Here is a 27,583-nt window from a genome sequence, read left to right as displayed (position 1 = left end):
TTTCATGAAAGGTAATCAATCAGATGACAAGTGAGCTGGACAACTCGCTTCCACAAACTGCCTCAGTTTGATGTTCGGACTGAGCTCTGGCAAGTTTGAATATCAAAGCATAATTACGTTGGAGTAGAGTTAAAAGTTAGAGCTTTGGACAAAGAGTACATATCAGATTTGAAACCCAAACTCGCATGAGATCATCATCTTCCTTCAGCTGAGGAATATTAGCTGGCCTTTATGTGAAATGCAGTCAGAAACTACAGACTGATTTTACAACGTTACCCGTGTAATATTATCTAACTCAGTACAGAGCAGGACTCAGAATTGAAACAGATCTTCGAGCAACTGAAATGTAGAACCCAAACCCTCTCCCGTTGATTAGTTATTCACTTCTATGCACGATACAAACATTTTGAACTTGATGTTACCTTTTACAACTTCAGGCATTTTCGGGCACAGTTCACCATCCATGACATCGGCTGTGGCTAATAACACTTGCTCGGTCAATTCAGAGAGCTCGGACATGTCAGCCACTCTGAAAACGCCAGCTTGTTCACTCGCAATGTCAGAGATCTCCTGCATGTCTGCGTTCTGCATTCCCACAGTGAAGATTTTGAATCGAGCATTCTTTAGCTCCCTTGCAGCTGCTATTGCGTCATCATTTGACTTGCCACCAATTAGCAGGAAAGCAATTTGTGGGACTCCTTCTTCAACCCTACTCCCTGCTGATTTAACAAAGTGGTTGTTTTTAACATGTCTCAAGGCTGCTCCAGTGTTGAGTGTCCTGCCCCCCTTGAACTGAATATTCGGAATAGCGTTGAGGACATCATTCCTTGTCCGGTGAGTTTTGAAGAAAAATTCATCAATCACATCGGAATTGTACTGAACAACTCCCACCTGGATTGATCCATCATCAACATGGATGGCATCAACTACATTGGAAACAAACTCTGTGAGACGGGGGAAATTCTGTCTTCCAATGTTAATGGATCCATCCAAGATAAACACAATGTCCGCTCTTTTCTGTGGCAAGGCTTGAGGAACAAATGAAATACATTAAAATATAATAACTGAAAATATTGTTAATATTGAATAATGTACAATCCAGACTTTTCATAACTTACTATTATTATTAAGCATTTTAAGTCTTTATATGTAAATTTAGTTTCCTCTTCAGCCCCATTGGCATTCTGCCCTATTGTTTGAACCAATGCACGAGCCACTCTAAGTTACCATTTTAAAAAAAAGTGAAAGCTCATCAGAAACTAGGAACAGGGACTACATGTTGTATCACAGCTGAATCCAACCTTGTGCTCACCAGGTTCAGCCAATTCCGGGTCTCATTGTAACCTTGATCCAAACATAGACAATAGAACTGAATTGTGGAGGAGAGGCAAGAGTGATTTCTCTTGACATTGGGGCAGATTTTGACTCAATCTGGCATCAAGAAGCACTAGCAAAATTAAAGTCAATGGGATTTGGGGTGAAAACGTTCTGCTGGTTAGAGTCATACCTTGCAGAAAGGGAACATGATTGGACTTGTTAGAAACTATGACATTGCTGAAGGAGTTCCTCAGGGTAGTGTTCTGCTTCATCAATGACCTTCCCTCCAATGTAAGGTTGGAAGTGGGGACGTTCGCTCATTTTTGCACTGTGTTCAAAAACCCTAAGTTTCCATAGATGTCGAAGCAGACAGTGCCCGCATGAATGTCCTGGGCAACATTCCAGCTTTGGGTAATACGTGGCAAAAAAAAATATATGCCAGTCAACAATCATCTCACATTAATGTTCAACTACATTACTATTATTGAATTCCCAAGCATAACAACCTGGGGGTATCATTGACCAAAACCTGAGCTGGATGAACCATATGAATATATAAGAACAGGTCAGAAACTTGAAATTCTGCAGTAATGAACTCGCCTCCTGTTGCTGAACACAAAGGCAGATGTGTAATGGAATACTCTGCACTTGCCTTGAATAATTCAGATTCAACAGCACTTAAGAAGTTCAACCCCAGCCCGGACAAAGCAGCCTGCTTGATCAGCACCCCACCTAGTGCCTTAAATGTTCACTCCATCCACCACCAGCATGCAATGGCAGTAGGTGGACCATCTATAAAATGCACTGCAGCAACTCATCAAGCCAACTTTAGGGCAAATAGTGGGAAGATAGACTGTGATGACAGACAACATAAGGTTATGTATTTTTGGTAGGAGGAGCTGAATATTATATAAATGAGGAAAGACTGCAGGCAGGTGCAGCACAGAGGGATATGTGGGTCCCAGTGCACAAACCACAAAGCACTAATATCCAAGTTCAGTGCATAGTAGGGAAGACAAGTAGAATGTTGGCCGTTATCTCAAAGGGAATGGAGTGTAAAAATAGGGAACTCCTGCTAAAATTATTCAAGGCACTTTCAGATCACAGCTGGAATAATCTGAACAATTTTGGTCCACTTATCTAAGGAAAGATAAACTAGCATTGGAGGCAGTCCATGGAAGGTTCATTAAGTTGATCCTGGGTTTAGAGGGACTGTATTATGAGGAGAGATTAAGTAGGTTGAGTCTATACTCAGCAGCTTCAGAAGAATGACAGGTGCCTTAGAGGACTTAACAGAGTAGACACAGAGGATTTGGGGAGTCTTAGACTAGAAGGCATTATCTAAGGAAAAAGGAGTTGCTCATTTAAGACACAGATGAGGTTTTATTTTTCTCTCAGAGTGTACTGAAACTGTGGAATTCTTTTTACAGAGAGCTGTTGAGACTGGGTTATTATGTATACTCAAGCCTGAGATGGACTGGTTTCTAATCATTAAGAGAACCAAGAATTATGGGGATAAGGCAGGAAAGTGGAATCGAGGGTTAGCCAGATCAGTCACAATCTCATTGAATAGAGGTGTGGACTTGATGGGCTGAATGGCCTCCAGCTCTTCTACATTTCAGTCTAACAGCATTTTTCAAATTGCAACCTCTAGCATATAAAAGGCCAGGAACAGATGATGTATGGATGCCATCACCTGCAAGCTTTTAAAAAAAAAACACATATACCATTTAACTTGGAATTTTATTACCACTCCTTCAGGTCAAAATCATGTAACTCCCTCACTGATAGTACTATGTGTAATTGTACCACATGGGTGTCAGCAGTTCAAGAAGGCAGCTCACCACTGCCTCATCAAGGACAATTAGCCATGGGCAGCAAATACGAGCCTTGCCAGTGACACTTGCATCTCATGACAGAGTAGGGAAAAGCAGTAGCTCCACATGTATTTTCTACCTCATCAATGGATAGTGATTATTGGAGAGCAGTGGACCACAATTCCTCTAGTTAGGTTATGATTGCAGTGATTTTTAAAAATTACAAAACAAAATTGAGAAAAATAATCAGAAAGTATAAAATTACAATGAAAAATGAAGAAACTTTCACAATTTCTTTGTTGGTCAAACCACTTCAATTGTATGAAAACATAGTTGCAAATGTATGTATGAAATTGTCATGACGTAAATTGTGCTCTTTCTCTCTCCTGCATTAAACACAATTGGTACATATTTTGTAAATCAGGAAATGTTGACACATTTAATTAAGAAGCAGCAAAACCACAAACTGAAATCTCAGAATTTGATACATTAGATTGACAAACAATTTATAACAATTCTCTGTCAACTGTTTTAGCAGCTAGGTTACCTCACTGGGAGTGGATAATACCTAAGTTAACAGAGCAGGCAAGAGAATTTCGTACATATGCATTAAGCCTTACCCAGTATTGTAAGTTAAAGCTTTAGATACATACCTTCAGTAGGGGGTTCTGGTTGATATATTGCAGGATCTACCATCAACAAACGCTGGACCAGTCTGCCTTGCATACCTTTCAGATCTTGGAAGTTATCTACTTTGTAAGTAGCATAAGGAAGAGTTGTGATTCGTTCAAGTTCATCTGGATCAGTATTCCTTCCACCCACACTGAAAACATTAATTCCTGAACGTTTTAATGAGCCTAAATAAGGGCGGATATCATCTTTAGGATTGTCTCCAGTAATGACTATTAGATACTGGGAAGCACCTTCGTGCTGTCTGCTTCCTGATGATCTGGTGAAGTGATTTTTCAAAACAAAGTCCAATCCTTTGCCAGTGTTAAGTGGAGCCCCACCTTTCGGTCTGATTCGCCTGATAGCCTCTTTAAGGCCACGTTTATTCATGTGTTGTTTCAACAGAAACTCTGTTTTTGGAGTGTTGCTGAATTGTGCCAAACCAACGCGGACTTTGTTGGGTGCAACATTAAGGCTTTCAACTATGCTGAAGACAAAATCGCGAATGTGGGCAAATTGTGGTGCAACACCACTGGATCCATCAATCAGGAACACAATGTCTTTTTTGTCAGGATCCGCATCTATAAAACAATTAGATTTTTTTCACTTAGTCATCAAGTCACAATAGTTGAAAATTACATACAGCTGGTTCATATTGTCACAACTTACAAACACATCAAATAAGGGCGAAAATGAGGACTGCAGATGCTGAAGATCAGGGTCAAGATTAGAGTCGAACTGGAAAAGCACAGCAGGTGAGGCAGCATCCGAGGAGCAGGAAAATCGACATTTCAGGCAGGAGCCCTTCATCAGGACTGAGGCATATTCCTGATGAAGGGCTCTTGTCCGAAACATCGATTCTCCTGCTCCTCGGATGCTGCCTGACCTGCTGTGCTTTTCCAGTACCACACTCTCGACTCTGATCTCCAGCATCTGCAGTCCTCACTTTCTCCTAGGTGAGGTAATAGTGTCTCTAATTCTGAACCAAGAAGTATAATTTCAAGTTTGACCTGCTTCAAAGGTGTACAATAACACGGCTGACTGGGTTGGTTAGAAGATATCTACATCATCACATAGATTTGAACTTGAGCACTGAGAAACTGGGAAGTCCCATTGCATAGTGGATAGGGGCTGTGTTTCTGAGTTAGAAGCTCTGGGTTAATGTCATGCCCAAAGTGTTGTTGGTCCAAAGAATCTCAGTTATAATGCCACCAAACAGGTTGAATATCGACCTGTGAATTCTTCCAACATTTGCCAATGGTAGGTAGTAAGCTTCTTTAAATGTATAAAAAGGAAGACAAACCAAAGTGAATATAGGTTCCTTAACAGAGTGAGGTTGTGTAAGTAATAATAGGTAAGCCAGGAAATGACAGAGACGTTGAGTCAAAAGTTTGCGTTTGTCTTCAAAGAAGACATCAACAGCATCGCAAAATTACTAAATATTCAAGGGTCAAAAGGAGGAGAGGAATTACATACAATAACTATCACTAGAGAAAAAGTGCTAAGGAAACTAATGGAGCTAAAGACTGATTGGTCCCCCAGACATGATGAGGTGCAATCTAGGATATGAAAGGAACTAGCTACAAAGATACTGGATGCGCTAGAAGTAATCTCCCAGGAATCCTTAGATCGTGGAAAAGTCCCAGAGGATTGGAAAACTGCCAACATTACATCTTTATTTAAAGAAAAGGTGGGAGACAAAAGAACTATAGGACAGTTAGCTTAATTTCTGTGATTGGAAACATGTTAGAGGCTATTATGAAGGAGACAATAGCAGAGCATTTGGAATTGTACAATATGAGTAAGAAGATTCAGCACAGCTTCATGAAGGGTAATTATGCTGCCAACGTTAGTAGAATCCTTCAAGAAGCTAATAAGCAGGACAAACAAGCAGGGAGTAATATATTTACATTTTCAGAAGGCACTTGATGAGATACCCACATATTAGGCTACTTGATTAGATAAGAGCCCATGGTGTTGGAGATATTATATTAGCATGCGGAGTGGATTGGGTAACTAATAGAAGATAGAAAATTAGGAGTGGGGAATTTTCAGGTTGGTAATCTGCAATTAGGGCCCACAATTCTTTAAATATTTACAAATGAATTGGATGAGAAAAATGAATAAATGAAGCCAAGTCTACAGATGATGAAAAAAAAAGAGAAGACAAGTGGTGAAATTACACAGCAAGTTTTCAAAGGGATATAAACAGGTTAAACAGATGGCATCTATGTGGGGAAATGTGAGGTTAAGCATTTTGGTAGGAAGAATATAGGAGCTGAATACTATGTAAATGGAGAAAGACTTTAGAGAGATTTGGGTGTCCTTGTGTGCATGACTCATGAAGAGCTAGCATCCAAGTTCAGCAGGTAATAGAGAAGGCAAATTGAATGGGGGCATTCATTTCAAAGCAAATGAAGTGGAAAACTGGGGGGATTTTGCTAAAACTGTACAAGTATTAAATCAGACCACAGCTGGAACATTATGAACAGTTTTGGGTCCTGCATTGGAGCCAATCCAGAGCAGGCTCACTAAGTTGATACCAGCTATGGAGGAACTGTCTTATGAGAAGAGGTTGACAATATTGGACATGTACCCGATATAATTTAAAAGAAGTGGCTACCTTATTGAAGCACACAAGATTCTTAGGCAAGTTGACAGGGAAGTGTGGAAAAGTTGTTTCTCCTTGTTGGAGACTCAAAGATCAGAGAGCATAATCGCAGAATAAGAGATCACACATTTAAAACAGGGGTGGGAAGGAATTTCTTCTCCTCGAGAGAATAGTGAAGCTGTGGAATTCCTGACCACAGAGACCTGTCATGGTGGAGTAATTTAGTACCCTCAAGGCTGAGACAGATTTTTAATCAGAAAGGGAATCAAGGCTTATGAGGAAAAGAAAGCAAAAATGGAATAGAAAATAATCAGATCAGTCATGGTCTCATTGAATGGCGGAGCAGGTTTGATGGGCTGAATGGCCTAATTTCTGCTCTTCTGTGCTATGATCTTATGGATGAGAAAGCTGGTCAGCTATGTGACAGAAAGAAAGTTGAAGTCTCTACTGCTATGATTTATAGCTCCACATAACATACATGCAAACGTCTATGCTGCCCCAGTAACTCATCTTTCTTGAGTGATCTGCAAAGCACCACAATTTAGAAACTTTGGAGATTCATTGAAAAGATTAGATTTCTTACAGTGTGGAAACAGGCCCTTCGGCCCAACAAGTCCACACCGACGCGCCACCCACACCCCTACATTTACCCCTTCACCTAACACTACGGGCAATATAGCATGGCCAATTCACCTGACCTGTACATCTTTGGACTGTGGGAGGAAACTGGAGCACCTGGAGGAAATCCACACAGACAGTCGCCTGAGATGGGAATTGAACCCGGGTCTCTTGCGCTGTGAGGCAACACAGTGCTAACCACGATGCCGCCCACATCTCTGTAGATAGCTGATGTCATCAGATTCATTAATTTTTCCACATCAGTTAAACATCTTTTGCTACCTAATTAAATCAGTTGGTGCAGATATTTATTTCCTTTTAGGGCATTGACGCTGTTTTTGGGAAAGCAGGACACATAATATTTAACTAAACCATTGGAGTTCTTTGAAGAAGTCACACTTTATAATTTATATAAATAATTTGTATGAAGGGACTGAAGATATGGGAGCACAAAGGTAGTTAGGAAAGTGAGTTGTGACGAGGACATGGAGAGCATACAAAGGGATAGAGATAGATTAGGTGGATGTGAGTGAAGAACTGGCAAAGGAAGTATAATGTGGGAAAGTGGGTAGTTGTGCATTTTGGAACAAAGATGAAAAAGAAACATACTATCAAAATAGTGAGAGGTTGCAGAGCTCTAAGATGCAGAGTGATCCGGGGTCCTGCTACAAGAAGCACGTGTTGCATGCAACAACCAAGCAATCAGGAAAGCTAACAGAATGTCATGGTCTAATGTGAAGGGAATTGGAAGCAAGATTATGCCTCAGTCAGAAAGTGGATTAGTGTGAACACACCTGGAGTACTGTTTATAGGACTGGTCACCTTAATTATGGAAGTATGTATTGCATTGGAAGTCGCTCAGAGAGAGTTTACTCGACTAGATGTCGAGCCTTTAAATAAATTTAAGGCAGAGGTAAATAGCATCTTGATTACTAGGTAGACTAAAGATTATTAGGCATATGCAGGAATGCAGATTTGAGGTTAAAAATCAGATCAGTCATGATCTTATTGAATGGTTTGAAGGGCAGAGTGGCCTATTCATGTTCCTGATAAAGAGCTTATGCTCGAAACATTCACTCTCCTGCTCCTTAGATGCTGCCTGACCAGCTGTGCTTTTCAACTCTGCCTCCAGCATCTGCAGTCCTCACTTTCTCCTATTCATATTCCTTGTTTGTATGTTCACAGGTTTCCGAAGAATCCTTGTCTGACTGTTTCTTGTGGTTCCCTAAGGTCATATTAACATTTACAAGGGAAGCCTAGAACCGGACAGTGTTCACAGGAAGAGCAACAGGAATTTTTCTGAGACTGCAATTGTGTGCTGCTGCTCACAGGAGATCCCCATGCATGGAAAGAAAGAGAACTAAGAGAAATGGAAAATCAGAGAATTAACAAGCCACGTGAATAAATGTTAGAATAAGAAACTAATAGCTTGGTGAAACAAGCAGCATTATAGGATAGTTATAGCGTACATGGAGGTAATTTGGCCTATCAAGACTGGGTATCTCACTGCAAGAGCAATATAGCTGGTCACAACTCCCTTGTACACTCCCGATCGCACTGAATTTGCTTTCCAGTTTACATTACTTATGCTTTTGAAAGTTATCATTGAATTGACCTCCACCCGTCCTCTGAGGCACTACACCCCAAGCCAATTCAAGAAGCATTTTAGAACCAAACATGTTATTTTGGATCTGGAATCACATCAAGACAATCAAGGCCAGGTAATGACAGCAGATTTTCTTCCTGAAAGGACATTCAATTTATTAGACATTTATATTGCCTCCCCTCATTCTTCTTACCAAAACAGTTAACTTTGCACCTCTGTGTTAAATTTCATCTACCATGTGTTCAACCAGTCCTTTGTCTATGTTCTATTAAAGTCAACTACCACCCTCTTCACAATTAGAATCCCTGCAGTGTGGAAACAGGCCTTTTGGCCCAACAAGTCCATATCGACCCTCTGGAGAGTAACCCACCCAGACCCATTCCTCTACATTTACCCCTGCCTAATGCACTTAACCTACATGTCCCTGAACACTATGGACAATTTAGCATGGCCAATTCACTTAACTGGCACATCTTTGGACTGTGGGAGGGAACTGGGGCACCCGGAAGAAACCAACGCAGACACAGGGAGAATGTGCAAACTCCACACAGACAGTTGCCAGAGGCAGGAATTGAACCCAGGTCTCTGGTGCTGTGAGGCAGCAGTGCTAACCACTGAGCCACCATGTCGCCCAAGTATGATAACTGATTCTTATTATAATCATTCTGAAGCTTTTCTACACCTCCATTTATTTTTTTTTAGATTAGATTACTTACAGTGTGGAAACAGGCTCTTTGGCACAACAAGTCCACACCGACCCGCCGAAGCACAACCCACCCAGACCCATTCCCCTAAACCTAACACTACGGGCAATTTAGCATGGCCAATTCACTTAACCTGTACATCTTTGGACTGTGGGAGGAAACCAGAGCACCTGGAGAAAACCCATGCAGACATGGGGAGAATGTGCAAACTCCACACAGACAGGTGCCAGAGGCAGGAATTGAACCCAGGTCTCTGGTGCTGTGAGGCAGCGGTGCTAACCACTGTGCCAGCGTGCTGCCCATTTCTATGCAAATTTGTTTCTCTACATCTTTTCCACTAGTCAGTAATCTATAAGATACATCCAGTTTATAGAATACATTTCTACTGGTTCTTGACTAACCAAGGTTTCCTCAAGTTGCCTCAGGCATACCCCCTCTCCAGCAATAGTATTGTCCTAAATCAATTTTGCCACTACTGTTCTTTTGTCTCCGTTATCTTTCCTGAACACCTGAAGTTTGGCCAGTACGCCCTGATATTCATTGCCACAGTAACATGGATATTTACATTCATCTGAGCAGGCAGGTGGGGACAGGGTGTATTGTTTAATTTCAAAGGCGGCAACTATCTTTCGTTGCTGCAGTTCAGTTTCAATGTAAATTCAGAATAGCTTGTATGTAATGTCAGAGTAGGAAGACAAATACCATCCTGGAAGAGTATCTGAGGCCTCAGGAACACTTATTTTGTTTCCTGAGTTACTCAATTCCTTTAACTATTGCTTTCCTAATCTTCCTCCTCTCCCATAACTCCAGCTGAGCCTCTATGTTGCTGAATACTTGGCTTGATCTGTGTTCCCAAGAAGAAGGAGTGCCTTCACAAGATTATTTAGCCATGAATTCTGCAGAGGCTAGTGTATCATGGCATGCTACGTGTTTCTGTAAGAATAGACACGTTGGAATAGTTGATAAATAATGTGAAGGGACAGCATGTGTATAGTTAGAACACAAAGAATGAGCTGAATCCAACTGACAAGGAGACAAGGATAAAATGGCACGTGTAAAACTGCTTCACTGTAACTGACTTAAAAGTATTTTAGACAAGGACAGAATGTGTGTCACCTAATTGGAAGGACTAGGCTGAAAAATGCAAATAGCATTGGACAAGTAAACTCATTCTGTCAGAAAGTTATACACTTCAGAATGCTACCACAAGGGTTTCAGGATTTAGTGATCTTATGACTCAACAAAACATGGGCATAACTCACAAATTTTCAGTCCACACTAGTCATCTGCTGAGTTAAAATGACTGACTATTTAGGACGTAGAAACATATGAATAATTATTTTAAAATGCACTAAGTGGATATCACATTACTTAGTTGCATTATCTGTGTGCTTTCTAATAAAATCTCCATCAATTTGATCTGACTCCTGGGTATTTACTCACAACTGTAGATCATTCTGATGCAATACTTTTTGCTATATTAGTGCCATTATTCTTCAATTTTCTACACTTGCCTTCCTGACTCATTGTTAACCTTGAGAATCAAAATGGCAGTTTATTGTAGTGTGCAATAAACTTCTTCTCTTTTTCTTCTGGAGGTATATGGTCTCCATTACAGTCTACAATTAGTGTACAGTAGATATATGCTACAAACCCAAAAGGAACTGCAAAGGCAATGATAAGTCCTGACTGTAATTGGCATTCCAGTGCACAGAAACACATTACTGAAGACATGGAGAAACACAAGGAGCTAGACGATGACAAAAGTCTACATGAGAATACACAGGACCACCTTCACATAACAAGGAAGTGGTGAAAAAGACATAGAAATAAATGGATCTGTCTGATATTAAACTCTTTTATAAGAATGGATGTGCTTTGTGTACGAATAAATCCAAATATCAATTAAATTTGATAAAAAAGTTATAGCTATTTATGTATTCTACATTTTGTAAGAAATTCTATATTTTAATCTGTGCAGATGATCTTTAATATAATTAAAAACTTTCTCACCTTTAGCTTCATCTGCTATGATTTGGGTTATTTGAGTTTTATTCAATGTTGTCAGTGGTGAGCGAAGCTGCTGTTGGAGTGTATCCACATTCCTTAGATCGTTAATACTAAAAACATAATCAGGGGACAGTGCAATCTCTTGGAGTTCTTGGGCATCTGCCTCTCTTGATCCGATAGCGAAAGGTGCTACACCGGCCTCTTTCAGAGCTAATGCTGCCTCACTCACATCATCAGAGGACTTGCTGGCAGTGATTAGGACCAAGAATTGAGGCACGTTTTCCTGTGCTCTGCTGCCAGCCGAAATATTGAACACATTCTTTTTGACATGATCCAAAGCTTTGCCAGTGTTGGCTTGTCTGCCTCCTTTACACCTGAGGTTTCTTATTGCTTTCTTCACATCATCTTTTGTTGTAAAGGCATTTAAGAGGAAGTCAATTCTGGGATCTTCACTGTATTTTGCAACACCGACTCGGACTTTGTCACCTTCAACATTAAGATTGTCCACAACAGTAGAAATGAATCTCTGAACTGATGGAAAAGCATCTTTGACTTTGTCTGACTCATCAACAAGGAACACAATATCTCTCTTAGCAGCATCTGTAACAAACAGACAACAGGTTTTGGTTCAGTACAAACATTTATGACATGAAATGGCATTTTTCCAAGATACATTTGTTGTTGAGTTGTAAGACTTCCATTTGTAATTGAAGAAATAGCTAGGTCAAGACAGTTCATAAATAAAGAAAAATGAGAAAAAGAAGAAGAAATAAGATCAAAGGTAGGAAAAACTGGTATCTGTTGATTGGACTTGAGACATGAAACAATGATATTGGAAGGATTAAAAGAATTCATGTTTTAATTGACTCCTCCAAATCTTTGGGCCATAGGAGAAAACAAGAATGTTTTCATTCTTCACTTGGTGCAGCAAATATCACAAGTACACTCTGTAATCCCATTTAAAAAGCTGCTCTGCCCACCATGCATAAAATCTTCTCTTTATTTAGTTTTGGTGTTGAAAGAGAAATGAAAGTCATATATGTTCAGGTCACAATTACTGAAGCAAATTTATGTACATAAGCAGCAGAAATCACAAGGTGAGCTGCTTAGCATACAAGTTTCCGAGGGATGTCCAAGATGTTGGAAGAAGTTTCAGAAGAGTAATACCCACAGTACAGGTATGGCAGAAAATAAGAGTACCATGATTTATTTAGGGTTATAATCATTTCATCCTTATTTTTGCATTTTGTAATGTTGACATTTATGGCCCAACCCTATTTTCTCTTCAACTGAAAGAAAAATTCCCATGTGCAATTTTAAACTTAGAGGTTTGGATTTTGGTCACCAAGGCTAGTAATGGGAGTAGGGAAAATTCTCAACGTCATGGATCTTCTCAGGAGCCAGCACTTGCAAATAGAGGACCTACATAGTCAGGGGCAGAGGTGGGGGCTTCAGTCATATCAGATGGCCCAGAAATTAGCTGGAGGCAGCCACAGTTGCTGCCAGCTGCCTAAGTGCACAGTGTAATGGATCCACTTACAAGCCAAAGAATTTCATCCCAGTTGCAAATGAAAAGTAAGGTCAAGGCGCTGTCAGTCTTCACTTCATGCACCTGCTCCTCATTCTCCATGCCCCCCCTGTCATGTTCGCTTTGCTAGTCTATGAACCACTAGCCACCCTCATCACCTCTCATTCCCACTATAAGACTATTCCCCCACCAAATCCCATCGCTCCTTACGCTCCTCTGGCAAGGCTATGGCATCCTCATGTTCATTGAGCCAGTGTTACCACGAGAGTTTTAAAGTTTATAATGTTATAAAAATGTCAGTCATTTATTACTTTCCACAACAATGAAAAATGAAATTTTACCATTGGGCAATGAAAGCTTTAATCCTTTTATATCAGATCCTTTAAAGTAGCAATTGCAAAAGCTTTAACGACTTCAATCCTCTTAGACTTGTATAAGCAAATATAGTGACAGCAAAGATCAGAGAAATGGAGCTGACAGTCATGTTTTCCTTCAGGCTAGGGACTTTCAGCAGACTAATTGGTTTCTGGGCTTTCGGACAAGTCTCATAATACAGGAAAAAATCTTTAGTCTCTGTACAGTGTTTATTTGCACAAGGACCTTTTTCTAAACATAGTGGAGATGATAAACTAATGACGTGTTTGAAGCTTATTTTTATATACACATCCAATTGTAAGTCTTGGATCCATTGCTTCAATACAATGCATAAAGGGTCAATAAGCATGGAAGATCCATATCTTGGCATAGGGATGACCATAAGAAGAGTAGAAGGGCAAGGCCTTGTATAAAATGCAATGTGGGAGCAAGCAATGGCTGACATGGAGGCATGAGAGAGACCTTTTGAACTTCCCTTTCAAAAGATTCCCTCATATAGATAAAGGTTTAATGATGCCTGTGAGGCGCTATGGATCATGGCTGACCTGACTCCATGAAAATTGTGGAGGGCTAGGACAATACTTATCTCCATAATCAAACCAGGTTAGGAATTTGCATCTTCAGAGCTATGTCTGGAACCAGCCTGCACCTTAAAAAGTTGTTCTGTAAATATGGGAAACCTGGGAATGGGGTTGGGAATGAATCAGGAGCCGCTCGGCATTTTTAAAGGGCGCCTGTACCATCAAAATTAAACAAAAAGCATTATTTGGATTGTTAGCTCATAGTGTACTCAATTGTTACAAGATGTTTGTGTTAACATTTGTCAGGGGATTTGGAGCCACTGATATACTGACAACTGAAATGTAAATATATTTAACAACAATGAAAATATAGGGAAGATTTTATCATTTATATCAATGACTGATATATTGTTTTTATTCATTCACGAGATGAAGGCATTACTGGTTAGGCCAGCATTTATCACCTGTCTGTAATTGCCCAGAGAGCAGTTAAGAGCGATCGACATTGCAGAGGGTATAGAATCAAATGTAGGACAGACCAGATAAGGATAACAGTTTTCCTCCCAAAGGACATTAGAATTTTTCCAACAATCAACAATGAATTCACAGTCACCATTAGACTCTTAATTCCAGCACAGACACAACAGTCTTCATTCTGCATCATAACAGTTCTGTAATTCTGCAATGTTTTGCTTATCTATCACAGAGGACCACAGAAACACAGTACATGCTGGATATAATTTGAATTTAAAACTGATTTGGCTGAACAGGACAGCAAAATGGAGGACATTGCAGACTTGCGTTTGACACATCTTTTATGTAATTTAACGATAGCAGGTTCAGTTAGGTGTTAAAACGACAAAATAGCAAGTAAAATTGATGCAGAGTTCCTTAGAACAATCATGTGTGATAAGTAGAGTTGTTGTGTCACCATAGTCTTACCAGACCATAGGTGCTTCTCTCTCATTAGAGAGAGAAGCTACTGGTGGTGACATAACCTGATGGCCACCAAACCTCAGGTAAGGGAAGAGGTTGAGAATGAGAGCCCTTCATGATAATTGAACCCACACTGTCGGCATTACACTATTCTGTAAACCAATAATCCACCCAACTGAGCTAAACCAATTCCCTAAATAGAGTAAATTAATGACAGATAAGGAGATCATTTGGACCAAGGAAACAAGTGCAATGTGTCACCACTATTCAAAACTGAAGCTTTCATCTCTCATTCGAGTTAATAAAGGAACACTTGCCCACTGTCCCAAGCATCGTATCAAAGCTGCTGCCAGGTCAACGGGAATGCCAAGGGCTTTTGAAGACCAATCCCATTAGCTGAAACAATCCACTTCGCCTTATAGAGTGTGATTAATTACAAGCCATTTGTGAAGAGCCAAAAAGGAAAAATAAGGGCGGAGATCCCAAGAGCATTCAAAATCCCTCCACTGTCGCCCATTGGTTCAGAGAATGTGGAAAATTAGCCAACAATCTTAGATCTGGGTGGTGGTATGGGTTGGTGGGTGGATACGGAGGATTGCAGGAAATAAGAGCTTGGTGGATTAGAGAAAGGAATGGTTAAAAGAGAAAGAGCTGAGGGTTAACAAACTGACACAACTCTATTTATTTGGGAGGGGAAAATAGCAGCATTTGAGAAATAGATTGAGATGACTGCAGTCCCATTGTGCTTTGCTTCATTCAACTGATTTAAATCAAAATAATGTTTTAAATTACAGGAATGTTGAACAAATATTCTGATGTTCACGTATAAGTGCTGACACTGCAAAATTTCTTCCTTACCTCCCAACACTTGTTTCTGGATTCTGATTATCTGCTCCTTGTCCAGTGTTGTTAATGGTGACTCCAGACGTTGTTGTAGTGTTTCCACATTCCGCAGGTCATTTACCTTGAAAACATAATTAGGGGACAGTGAAATCTGTTGGAGTTCACGGTCATCTGCACCTCCTGATCCGATAACAAAAGGTGCTACACCGGCCTCTTTCAGAGCTAATGCGGCCCGGCCAACATCATCGGTCGACTTGCTGGCAGTGAGGAGGATCAGTAACTGGGGGACACCTTCCTCTGCTCTGCCTCCAGCAGACCGAGTAAAGGCATTATTATTAACATAGTCCAAGGCTGCACCAGTGTTGGCCCGACTCCCTCCTAATTGCCTGAGACCGTTTATCGCGTCCTTCAGATCCTGTTTTGTGGTGTAGCTGTTCAAGTTGAAGTTGAGTCTGGGATTATCACTGTACTGCACCATACCAACTCGGACTTTGTCACTCCCAATGTCAAGGTTATCCACCAGTCTGGAAATGAATTTTTGAACTGAAGGGAAAACACCTTTGACTCTCACTGATCCGTCCACAAGGAAGACAATATCTTTCTTATCTGTATCTGAAACTAATGGAAAATAGATTTGTTTATGATTCAAAGCTTTCATTAAAAACAAATTCGTGTAACTACCAAATTTTTGTAAAACTTTGGAATAAGAAGTTTGTTCATTCAAACAGAAACGCATAGTTGAAATGGAATCTTTCTCTGTAGTTTCCAGTCCTGTCTCATGAGTCAACCTCAATCTCCACAGTATTAATTAAGAGATTTGAGACCATATCTTGAACACAGTTCAAATCTACAAATTATTTTACATTGATGGAAGGGAATGCAATCCAATGAGCGTGTCTGTACTTTGATAACATTTTACAGTTTTTAGATTGGGCAAAGGCTTTCAAAGTAAATGACTGGCGTCTTGGTGATGTAGCCCTGCAAAAATAAAAATGCAGCACCAATTTGCACAAAATAAGATCTCAGTGAAGTAACCAATCAGTTGATCTACTGGACTGATGGCTTGTCCAAACTCAGAGCTTCACCACCTCTTTGCATTGTACCAAGGGATTTATCTTGCTCACTTGCAAAGACTAACTGGACCTCAAATTAATATCTGATTTGAATGACAACACGTGGCCAGGGCAGTATTCGTTCAATTCTGTGACAATGCCCACTTACAATAGTGGCAACATGCAACAGTGCAAAGCTATAAATTGGATGCACAATGCTCAAAGTCAAGAGATGATACTAAAGCAAAATGGCACTTGAAATGTAAGTGGGGTTACTTGTAAAGTTGTAGAACCATAAAAAAAATTGTGGCACAGAGCATTCTAAACTAATGAAATCCTCCTGCAGCAGGTACAATTCCCACTCATGCAAGCTATAAAACCTCCAGCGGGATCTTCTGCAAAACAAGTCAATTAACGTGGGCCACTTCATTTGTTACTGTTCCATTGTAGACAATGGACTGGAGATTAGGTTGGTCTTATGATTGACATCACATTAAATATAGTGTTGTCAGCAGTTTGTGCCAGGAAGAATTGACTGCCACAACAATGCCCAGAATTTCTTCACAGGGCTGCTCCTCAAGCTCTCACTATCCTCCAAAAAGTAACCAGTTCTTGGAGAGCCGGGAGATTGTCTAGCACTGTGCAGCCTCCACTCAGGACTAAAAATCTATGCCAAAGTAACAGGGAGAACTGATAAAGGTAGAATGTTTAGAAAGTGCACGTGCATATTCAAAATAAAATTGGACTAAGTAACATACAATCAATGCCCATGGGAGGAAGGCAAAGGCTACATAAATATGAAATTCGAAACAGAGAGAACTGGAATTCCCAAGAGTGGGTTTCCAGAACACGGCTGTGGGTGATATCTACTGACAATCAAACCTTGGGGACATAGGACCTAATCTCATTCAACAGCAAACTCAGAAATTTAGTAAAAAATGAAGAGTTTATGTCACAAGTAGCAAGAGCACGTACACCAATGGAATGGGCAGACACGTGGCAAATGTGATTTAATACAGAGCAGTGTGAAGTGATCCATTTTGTGAGGAAGAATGACTGGAAGGTGATATAAACTCGTTGAAGGATTTTTAAAGTGGATGCTACAAGCAAGAGAATTGCACCTGAGACTGCAGATACACAAACCTTTGAAAAGTTGTGATCAATTGGGAAAACTCTGAGGAAGAAACAATAAAGGACAAAACACAAAGGAAAACATGGGATGTTTTATATGTTTACATGTTATGTTGCCCTGAGCTGGAATATTTTGATTAATTTTACACACCTCACTTAAGGGATTAAGTAAAGACCTTGGTGTTGATGCAGAGGAGATTTACTGGGATGGCACCAGAGAATGATAGTCTATCAGTGTGTGCAGGAGCTAGGGGCTCCTCCTTAAAGGAGTCAAGATCTGAAGTTTGAGAGAGTGGAGATTAAGTAAATAGTTTCCAATGGTCGGTTTGGTACCAAAGCAGGCACAGATCTGAGAAACATCAAGACTCATTGCAATTTGAAAGCACAGCTTGAGAGAATGAGGAAGACAGCGATCAAAAGGGATTAAATAACTCTTTAAAGGGGAGAAAAGCAATAACAGGTCTGTGGGGTCAGAGCCTGGAGCAGCAGGTGATAGGTGTTGTGTTCAATTAAGTAACACATGGATAATAAGTGATGTAACGTCCTTCTGTCCTCCACCATTCTAGGACTCCATGAAATCAGCAGGGTGATAGAACAATATAATGCATGTGATGATGTAGATTGCATTTCGCTTTACTTTGTACATGTGCATTTCCAGTGGATTGTTATTTAGATAACGCATCTTTAACAATTGACTTGTTGAAAGAAATGTGGTGTAGTTAACATATTTTTGGAAGAACAAATTACTCCAGTCACCCCAAATTAAGCTGATGAGCAATGCAACCAGAGGTAGGATATTAAGTTGTCAATAGTAGGTAGAGATGATGCAAAGGTGTAATGTGGGGAACTGAGGACTTGTCCAAATTGGCAAGAAAAACAGAAAAGCAGTGTATTATCTAAATGGACAGTGATAATAGATTTCAGTAGTACAGGGATCAGGGCATCCTTGTAAATCCTATGATGAAAAGTTCTGACTTGAAATGTCATGTCTGACAGTTGAATTGGTGTGCTTTTTCCAGCTCTTTATCCACATTGTACGTGAAACACCAATGGTTAGAATGAAGGTACAGCAAGTGATTAGGAATAAAAAAAGAATTCTGGTATTTATTGAAAGTGGAATGGAGTATACAGGTTTGACTGCAGCTATGTAAGGCTTCAATAAGAATATATTAAGAGTGTCATGGAACGATTTGATCTCCAGAAAAGAATGCAAACAGTTCAAAGAAGGTTCACAACTCATAGCAGGCTTATCCTAGGAAGAAAGTTTGAACAGGTCAGGCCTATAAGCATTGGAGTTTAGCAACCTTTTCAGCAGATATGATTGAATCATCGAAGATTACAAGTGGACTTGGTTGGTAGATTCAGGATGTTTTCTATTCTGAGGAAGATTAGAAAAAGAAAATGCAGTGCCAGAATAACGTCTTCCTTTTAAGACAGAATTTAAATGTTTTTTTTCTCTCAGTCTGGAAATCCCCTTCCCTGAAACTAATCAAAGCTGGGCCAATCAATATATTGTAGGCTAAGTTAGATAGATCATTGATGTACAAGCATTTAAGGGTTGCATGACACACAGGAAAATGGCTGAATCAGTTCAGCTGTATTTTTATTGAATGGCGGAATGGGGTCAAACAGCTGAATGGCCCACTGCTGTTCTAAAGTCTTCAGTATCAAAATGTGTTGGATCGATGACAGATGGATTACAGTTACACACACTGTACTTTCAAAGAATCCCTACAGTGTGTAAACAGGCCATTTTGTTCAACAAGTCCACACTGAACCTCTGAAGTGTATCCCTTCCAGTCTCATTCTCCTCTCCCTAATGCTCTATATTTCCCCTGACTAGTGCACCCAGCTTACACACCTCTGAACACTTTCAACAAAGCAGATATGAACATTCCATCATCTCTCACAGAAAATGATGGCCTTTGGATTTTGCTTCAGTTTGAAATGCTTTGTGTACCATTAGCAGGGAAGGATTACTTTTGATGCAGAACCCAGACATTGCACCGAGATTTCAATTGTGTAAATTGGATACAGCAACGTGCTGCATTTCAATGTTTGCACACACACATTGCTGTTTGTTTAGGAAGTAATTTTCTACAAAAATCACAATATTATAAAAATTATTGAAGATCTCATCTTTCTGAGTTATAAAGAAAAGTAAAGGTATCTCACCATCAGGTACAGTCAACCGAATTAGTGTTATCTGATCCTTGTCCAGTGTTGTTAACGGTGACTCCAGATTTTGTTGTAGTGTTTCCACATTCCGCAGGTCATTTACCTTGAAAACATAATTAGGGGACAGTGAAATCTGTTGGAGTTCACGGTCATCTGCACCTCCTGATCCGATAACCAAAGGTGCTACACCAGCCTCTTTCAGAGCTGATGCGGCCCGACCAACATCATCGGTAGACTTGCTGGCGGTGAGAAGGATCAGGAACTGGGGGACACCTTCCTCTGCTCTGCCTCCAGCAGACCGTGGAAAGGCATTATTTTTAACATAGTCCAAGGCTGCACCAGTGTTGGCCTGACGCCCTCCTATTTGCCGGAGACCATTTATCGCATCCTTCAGATCCCGTTTTGTGTTGTAGCTGTTCAAGTAGAAGTTGAGTCTGGGATTATCGCTGTACTGCACCACACCAACCCGGACTTTGTCACTTCCAATGTCAAGGTTATCCACCACTCTGGACATGAATTTTTGAACTGAGGGGAAAGCACCTCTGACTCTCTCTGATCCATCAACAAGGAACACAACATCTCTCTTAACAGCATCTGAAATTAATGGAAAATAGATTTGTTTATTACTGAAAAATAAAGCTGTCAACAAAAACGTTATTTCTGTGACATGACATTCAAATTATTTCAGGTCAGTTCTGGAACATTGCTTATTTCTTTTAACATTTCTAAATATTATACTGTTGTAACTAATCATTTGCATTTGCATCAAAGCAGGATCAGGGATTGGAAAATTCGGAAATTGGCCCCAGAGAGTGATGTCCCACTTTCTTAGCACGTTACCAGCTCAGGGTTATTTTAGGAATGTATAGTTGGGTTGGCAGGGAAGGCATTAGTTGATGGTTATTCAATTCAAATGGAATAGGTAGCAACTAAAGCTTTTGACAGACCCATGAAGGCATCTGAGGAGTTTGAGCCGGGGTTCTCCAGAAGACAAGAGACAGTCAGATATGGAAAGGGTCTCGTGGAACCAAACAGTTCAGGGGACATTGGCACTTGTAGTTGGCCAACCTTTATTGCCCTAGCTGTGTGCCTTGCTCAACCATTTCTCAGGGTGGTTGAGAGTCAACCATTTTGCTGTGGTTCTGGATTAACATGTAGGTCAGACCAGGTGAGGATGCTTGTTCTGTTTTTTTCCAACAATAGCTAATAGGTTCACAGTCAATAGGATATTCTTAATTCCAGGCCTTTTCTTAAATTAAATTCGAATATCATCATCTGCTACGGCAGGATTTGAATCCAGGTGCCCAGATCATTAGTTGGGTTCCTGGATTAATAGGTGAGTGATAAAATCACCAGGTAATTCACTCCACATTGCATTCCATCCAGCAAGTAACGTGCTCCTACCTGCACCTATTCAAGTTAATCGGGCCACACACACAAGTAGGCTGTGCAAGGGGAGGAACTACTTCTCCACCCTGGATGTTTTGGCCATTTCAAATTGAGAACTTTTGCCTCTCTTTTGATGCTGCATCATTTGTGAGCCACTCTCCATGATCCTTTGATTTTACAGTAAGTACCAGCTTTGACATTGTTTTTGCTGGTGTGTGGTTGCTGAAGAATTTCCTAGTGTCCCTTTGTACCCCAGAGAGCCTTCCTGCCATCCTTTACTGTGGGATGTGTATGCTAGCTGCTCAGTAACATGTCATCCTGACAAAATATTATCCCAAAGTCAGTTTGCTAACCCTCAAACACAAAACCACCCCTACAAGGCTGTCACTCCATTATGTGTTGCCTTTCAGGAGTTAGGTTAAAGAACACACTAGGCAGAGTACAAAGTCTACTGACTGAGAATTCAGGAAGAAATCATGGTCTACACGGATACAATTGAGATTGGGCTTAATATAAACGAGACGTTACTTTCACAGTTTCAGCAGCAGGGATGCAAGTTCGATAACAGGGCTTTCAATGGTCAGATCACTGCCTTATTGTCAGTGTGGACAATGGACAGAACGAGGTAGATTCTTAGAACACCGCGGCAGAGGAAAGTAACAGAACTCGTTCAAGAAACTGAAGGAGAAAGGGCCCGGTGGAGATAGCTATGAGGAGGTGCATTAGAAACTTAACATTCTAGGTTACCAGGTATTCGAGAAAGATATGAATAACAAGTTTGGAGAAATAGTTGTATTGATCAAATGAAGCGATGAAGCTCTGGAAAAGGAGGATGCAGTTGAGGAGTCTAAGGGAGAATCAGGTGTGTTGCAATTAAGTAACAACCGAGGGGCTACTGTGCAATTGACAACCAGATAATGGAAAAAAGACCTTGGCTATTCACCAGATCCATGTCCCTTATGGTTTCATAAACCTCAGCATCTGACACCCCAGGGAAAAACAGCCCAAGCCTATTCGGCCTCTCTCAATAGCTCAAACCCTCCAATTCTGGCAGCATCCTTGTCAACCTTTCCACATTGACAAAATAGGAGGACTGCAGATGCTGGAAACCACAGTTTAGATCAGAGTGGTGCTGGAAAAGAATAGCAGGTCAGGCAGTATCCGAGGTGCAGGAAAATCAATATTTTGGGCAAAATCCCTTCTTCAGGAATACAGGCAGGAAGCCTCCAGAGTGGAGAAATAAATGGGGGGTGGGGGTGGGGGGGGACCTCAACCATGTACTGTAACAGTCTCGCTATCACCTCAACCATATACTGAAACAGCCTTGCTAGACCACTGTCGGAATATTACATGCAAATCTGGCCTCATTCCTATCAGAAGGATGTTGTGAAACTTGAAAGGATTCAGAAAAGATTTACAAGGATGTTGCCAGGGTTGGAGGATTTGAGCTGTAGGGAGAGATTGAATAGGCGAGGGCTGTTTTTCTGGATCGGAAGCTGAGGCATAACCTTATAGAGGTTTACAAAATCATGAGGGGCATGGGTAGTATAAATAGACAAGGTCTCTTCCCTGGGGTGGGGGAGTCTAGAACTAGAGGGCATAGGTTTAGGGTGAGAGGGGAAAGATATAAAAGAGATCTAAGGGGCAACTTTTTCACACAGAGGGCGGTATGTATATGGAATGAGCTGGCACAGGAAGTGGTGGAGGCTGGTAAAATCGCATTATTTAAAAGCATTTGGATGGGTGTATGAATAGGAAGGGTTTGGAGGGATATGAACCAGGAGCTGGTAGGTGGGACTAGATTAGATTGAGGTATCTGGTAAACATGGACAAGTTGGACCAAAGGGTCTGTTTGAGGGCTACACATCTCTATGACTCTGTGATATGTTTGAGGAGTAAAATGAGTGCTTTGCATTTGTTTTTGCTGAAGAACAGAACAGTTATTGAGAGGGGGAAGATGCAAAGATTCTGATCACATTCTGCTCCCTTGCCTTAATTCTAAGAGAGTGCCAGAGGTCAGGAGAATTGGAATGGTTACAACCCTTTTGAAAAACACAAAAGGTAGAGACACATGACAACCAGACACCAGTCAAATTAACTGAGAGAACATGTTTATACACTAGTGGCACTGCACAAAGATTTTGTTAGTGTATACTTGGCATATCACCCACCATGTTGCCATTCAATCTTCACACTTTTGTTGAATGCCATTTAGAGAATAATTTTGTTCTAAATCATGCCACCATATTAATTATTGAAGATCACATCTTTCTAAAGATGAAACAAATATGTCTCAGCATCAGGTAAATGATCCGAATATCAGCGATCTGATCTTTTCTCAGCGTTGTTAGTGGTGACTCCAGATATTGTTGGAGTATGTCCACATCCCACAGGTCATTTACCTTGAAAACATAATTAGGGGACAGTTAAAACTGTTGGAGTTCACGGTCATCTGCGTCTCCTGATCTGATAGTGAAAGGTGCTCGACCAACATCATCGGTTGACTTGCTGGCAGTGAGAAGGATCAGGAAATGGGGGGCACTTTCCTTTGCTCTGCCTCCAGCAGACTGAGTAAAGATGTTATTTTTAGCATAGTCCAAGACTGCACCGTGTTGGCTCGATGGCCTCCTATTTGCCTGAGACCGTTTATTGCACCCTTGAGATTCCAAGAATATTGCATGCAATTCTGGTCTCCTTTCTATTCGAAAGATGTGGTGAAACTTGAAAGGGTTGAGAAAAGATTTACAAGGATATTGCCAGAGTTGGAGGATTTGAGCTCTAGGGAGATGTTGAATAGGCTGGGACTGTTTTCCCTCGAGCGTAGGAGGCTATGGGGTGATCTTATAGAGGTTTAAAAAATCATGAGGGGCATGGATTGTTCACGCAGAGGGTGGTACGTGTATGGAATGAGCTGCCAGAGGAAGTGGTGGATTCTGGTACAATTGCAACATTTAAAAGGCATCTGGATGGGTATATGAATAGGAAGGGTTTGGAAGAATATGGGCCAAGTGCTGGCAAATGGTAATAGATTGGGTTGGGATATCTGGTTGGCATGGACAATTTGGACTGAAGGGTCTGTTTCTATGCTGTACATCTCTATGACTCGAAATCTATTTTCTATTGGTTTCAGATGCTAAGCGAGATTTTGTGTTCCTTTTGGATGGATCATTCAGAGTCAGAGGTGCTTTCCCTTCAGTTCAAAAATTCATTTCCAGAGTGGTTGATAATCTTGAAATTGGAAGTGACAAAGTCCGAATTGGTGTGGTACAATACAGCAGTAGTCCAAACCTCCACTTTGACTTGAACAGCAACACCACAAAACTGGATCTGAAGGATGCAATAAATGGTCTCAGGCAAATAGGAAGGAGTCGGGCCAACACCAGTACAGCCTTGGACTATGTTAAAAATACCATTTTTACTCAGTCTGCTGGAGGCAGAGCAGAGGAAGGTGTCCCCCATTTTCCGATCCTTCTCACTACCATCAAATTATCTGATGAGGTCAGTCAGGCAGCATTAGCTCAGAAAGAGGCCGATGTAGCACCTTTCACTATTGGATCAGGAGACACAGCTGACCCTGAACTCCAACAGATTTATCTGTCCCCTAATTATGTTTTCAAGGTAAATGACCTGCAGGATGTGGACACAGTCTGGAGTTACCATTAACAACACTGAGAAAAGATCAGATCACTGAAATTTAGATCATTGTACCTGATGGTGAGACATATTTGTTTCTTTTTTATAGATAAAATTTTCAAAAAATTCAAAGTATGTTTTGAAAATTAAAGCCATTACCAGAAAACCCCTTAATCACAACTTGGTCATGAGTCTTGTTCTTTTAAATAAAAATGTATTTGTATTTTTCATTTGTTTTAGCTTCTCATTGGAGGTGGGCGTCACTGGTTAGCCCACCATTTATTGCCCATCCCACTTACCCAGAGGGCAGTTAAGGGTCAGCCATATTGTTGGCTGTTTTGGAGTCAGATGAAGGTGAGGTCACATAACGGTGGCAGACTCCAATCCTTAAAAAGACAATAGTGAAGCAAATGGGATTTTACAACAATTGATAGTGGTTGCATATGTGCTAGCTTTACATCCCAGCCTTTTGTTAATCGAATTCAAATTTCACCATCTGGCATGATAGGATTGTCCACAGAATACTAGAAAGAACAGCCAGATTGGGTTTTAATATTGATCCTGTGTCTCTTTCCAGGCATGCTGTTTGGTTTTCCTGATCATTTTCTTTTTGCATTCCATAGAACGATAGCCGAGGGCTGTTGATTACGAGTCCAGTGACATTAACATTATTAACACAAACTTCCTTGTGATTGCCTCGATGGCAATGGGACCCCAATTTATCTCGATGTCCCTAGAACCACAGTCAACTCTATTAGCTGTGTTTCTGAAAGTTACATGAAGTCATGGCAAAATTGGTAAAACTTTCACTTTGCATCAGAGTAAGAACAGTGATCAAGATTAGTTTAAATATGGCAAGAAATTGCACAATTAAAAAAAAACAAATTTGTATGGATCTTCTAAAGGCAAATTGCATTTAATGAAGTTTTTGCATTCTTTGATGAAGTAATGCTGTAAAGAATCATAAAGCAGACTTGGAGAGAAAATTAAAATCCACTGGATGTTAGATGCAATGGCTGTCTGGATACGAATTGGTGAGAAACTGAATGTAGAGAATATTGTCAAAACGCTTTTTATTTAAGACTCGAGGGATGATTACTGAAATGATAAAATTATAATAGCAGAATGAGTAAACCATGTAGCTCCTTAAGGGTACACTATCATTCAATACAATCCTGGTCTATCTTCGGCCTCATCTCCATTTTCCTGCTCAATCCAAAAGTCACTCAATTCCCATAAAGATCAAAACCCTACCTAACTCATGGTGCTTCAACAACGCTCTGGTCTAAAGAGTTACAAAGACCATGTGATAAGTTTTTTTTTCTCATCCCCGATCTAAGCTTATCCTGAGAACAGAAACTCCAGAGTGCTCGATTTCCCAGCCAGAGGAAACAGCCTCTCAGTGTCTATGTTATTTAACACCCTTGGAATCCCAATTATCTTTTAATTTCTCTGCATTGCCAATTGTTGCTTTGACTGGCTAAACCAATATCCATTCATCACTACATTCCTCTGAATGGAGAAACTTATTTTCATACTTATCAAATTCTTTTTTCAATTCCGTTCACTTGAGCAAGGCCTGCAATTTTGACTGATGTATGAAACATTCCATCCTCCAGTCTTATTCAAGTCCTACCCTCAGCTCTTTATCTAATACTTTTCCAGTACGCCTACATCATTTCATACTCTCGGCACTAACCCTCAGTTAAATTCATTGATCAAGCTTCTAATTTCCACTCACCTCATGTCTTTAGGTAAAAGACAGGAGCTAAGAGGTTTCTCTTATTTATTCTATCATTGACGTCACAGGTGTAGGGACACCGAAAGTGCTATGAGAAAGGAAATTTTACACAACTTGACCCAGTGACCATGTAAGAATGGTGATATGCTTCCAAGTCAGGATGGTGCATGATTTAGTGCTGAACATGCATCTGTTTTCTTTATCCTTCCATGTTGTAGAGTTCATGGCTTTGAAACATGTCATTGGAGGAGCCAGGCTGAGTAGGTGCAATGCATCCTCTACATCATACACACTGCTGCCGTTGAATATTGGTGGTGAAGGGAGTGAGTGTCAAAGGAGGTGGATGGGGTGTTGATCAAGCAGGCTGTGGTGTTGAACTTCTGTCATTGGAGCTACACACATCCTGGCAAGTGGAAAGCATGCCATCACACACATGAGTTGTGTCTTGGTCTGGCCAGGCTTTGGGGAGTTAGGAGCTGAAATGCACACCACAAAACTCCCAGTCTCAGACCTATTGTTGAAGTATTCTTACAGCTAGCCCAATTCAGTTTCTGCTCAATGTAAGTCTTCAGCATGTTGATAGTGAGGAATTAGTTGATAGTACCACCATTGAATGTCCAGGGAAGATAGTTAGGCCTTCTTCTGTTGGAAATGGTCTTTGCCTGGTACTATGCAGCATGAATGTTACTTGCCATTTATCAGCTGAAACCTGGATGCTAGCCAAGTCTTTCTGCATTTGGACATGGACTGCTTCAGCATCTGAGCTATTGCAAAGGGTGCTGAACATTGTGAAATGATCAGCAAAAATCCCCACTTTTAACATTATGATGGAGGGGAAGTCATTGATAATGCAGTAGAAGATAGCTGGGCCTAAGATACCAACTTAAGGAACTCCTACAGTGAT

At 40.6% G+C, this 27,583-nt stretch overlaps 1 protein-coding gene across 1 annotated transcript in view; it reads right to left on the bottom strand.

Moving 5' to 3' along the window:
• The window catches only part of LOC132817645 (collagen alpha-3(VI) chain-like), a 159,424-nt gene that overhangs the window by 63,844 nt on the left and 67,997 nt on the right, over positions 1 to 27,583 (bottom strand). The window contains exons 13-17 of the mRNA XM_060828145.1: positions 19,914 to 20,510; positions 15,571 to 16,173; positions 11,356 to 11,952; positions 3,788 to 4,384; positions 423 to 1,028 (exon numbers count right to left, since the gene is read on the bottom strand). Coding sequence (XP_060684128.1) covers positions 423 to 1,028; positions 3,788 to 4,384; positions 11,356 to 11,952; positions 15,571 to 16,173; positions 19,914 to 20,510 — 3,000 coding nt within the window. The remainder of the gene's footprint in view (positions 1 to 422; positions 1,029 to 3,787; positions 4,385 to 11,355; positions 11,953 to 15,570; positions 16,174 to 19,913; positions 20,511 to 27,583) is intronic.

The sequence above is a fragment of the Hemiscyllium ocellatum genome, chromosome 7 (genome assembly GCF_020745735.1).
Source record: "Hemiscyllium ocellatum isolate sHemOce1 chromosome 7, sHemOce1.pat.X.cur, whole genome shotgun sequence".
Lineage (NCBI taxonomy): Eukaryota > Metazoa > Chordata > Chondrichthyes > Orectolobiformes > Hemiscylliidae > Hemiscyllium > Hemiscyllium ocellatum.
This window is presented reverse-complemented; position numbering and strand designations above follow the sequence as displayed.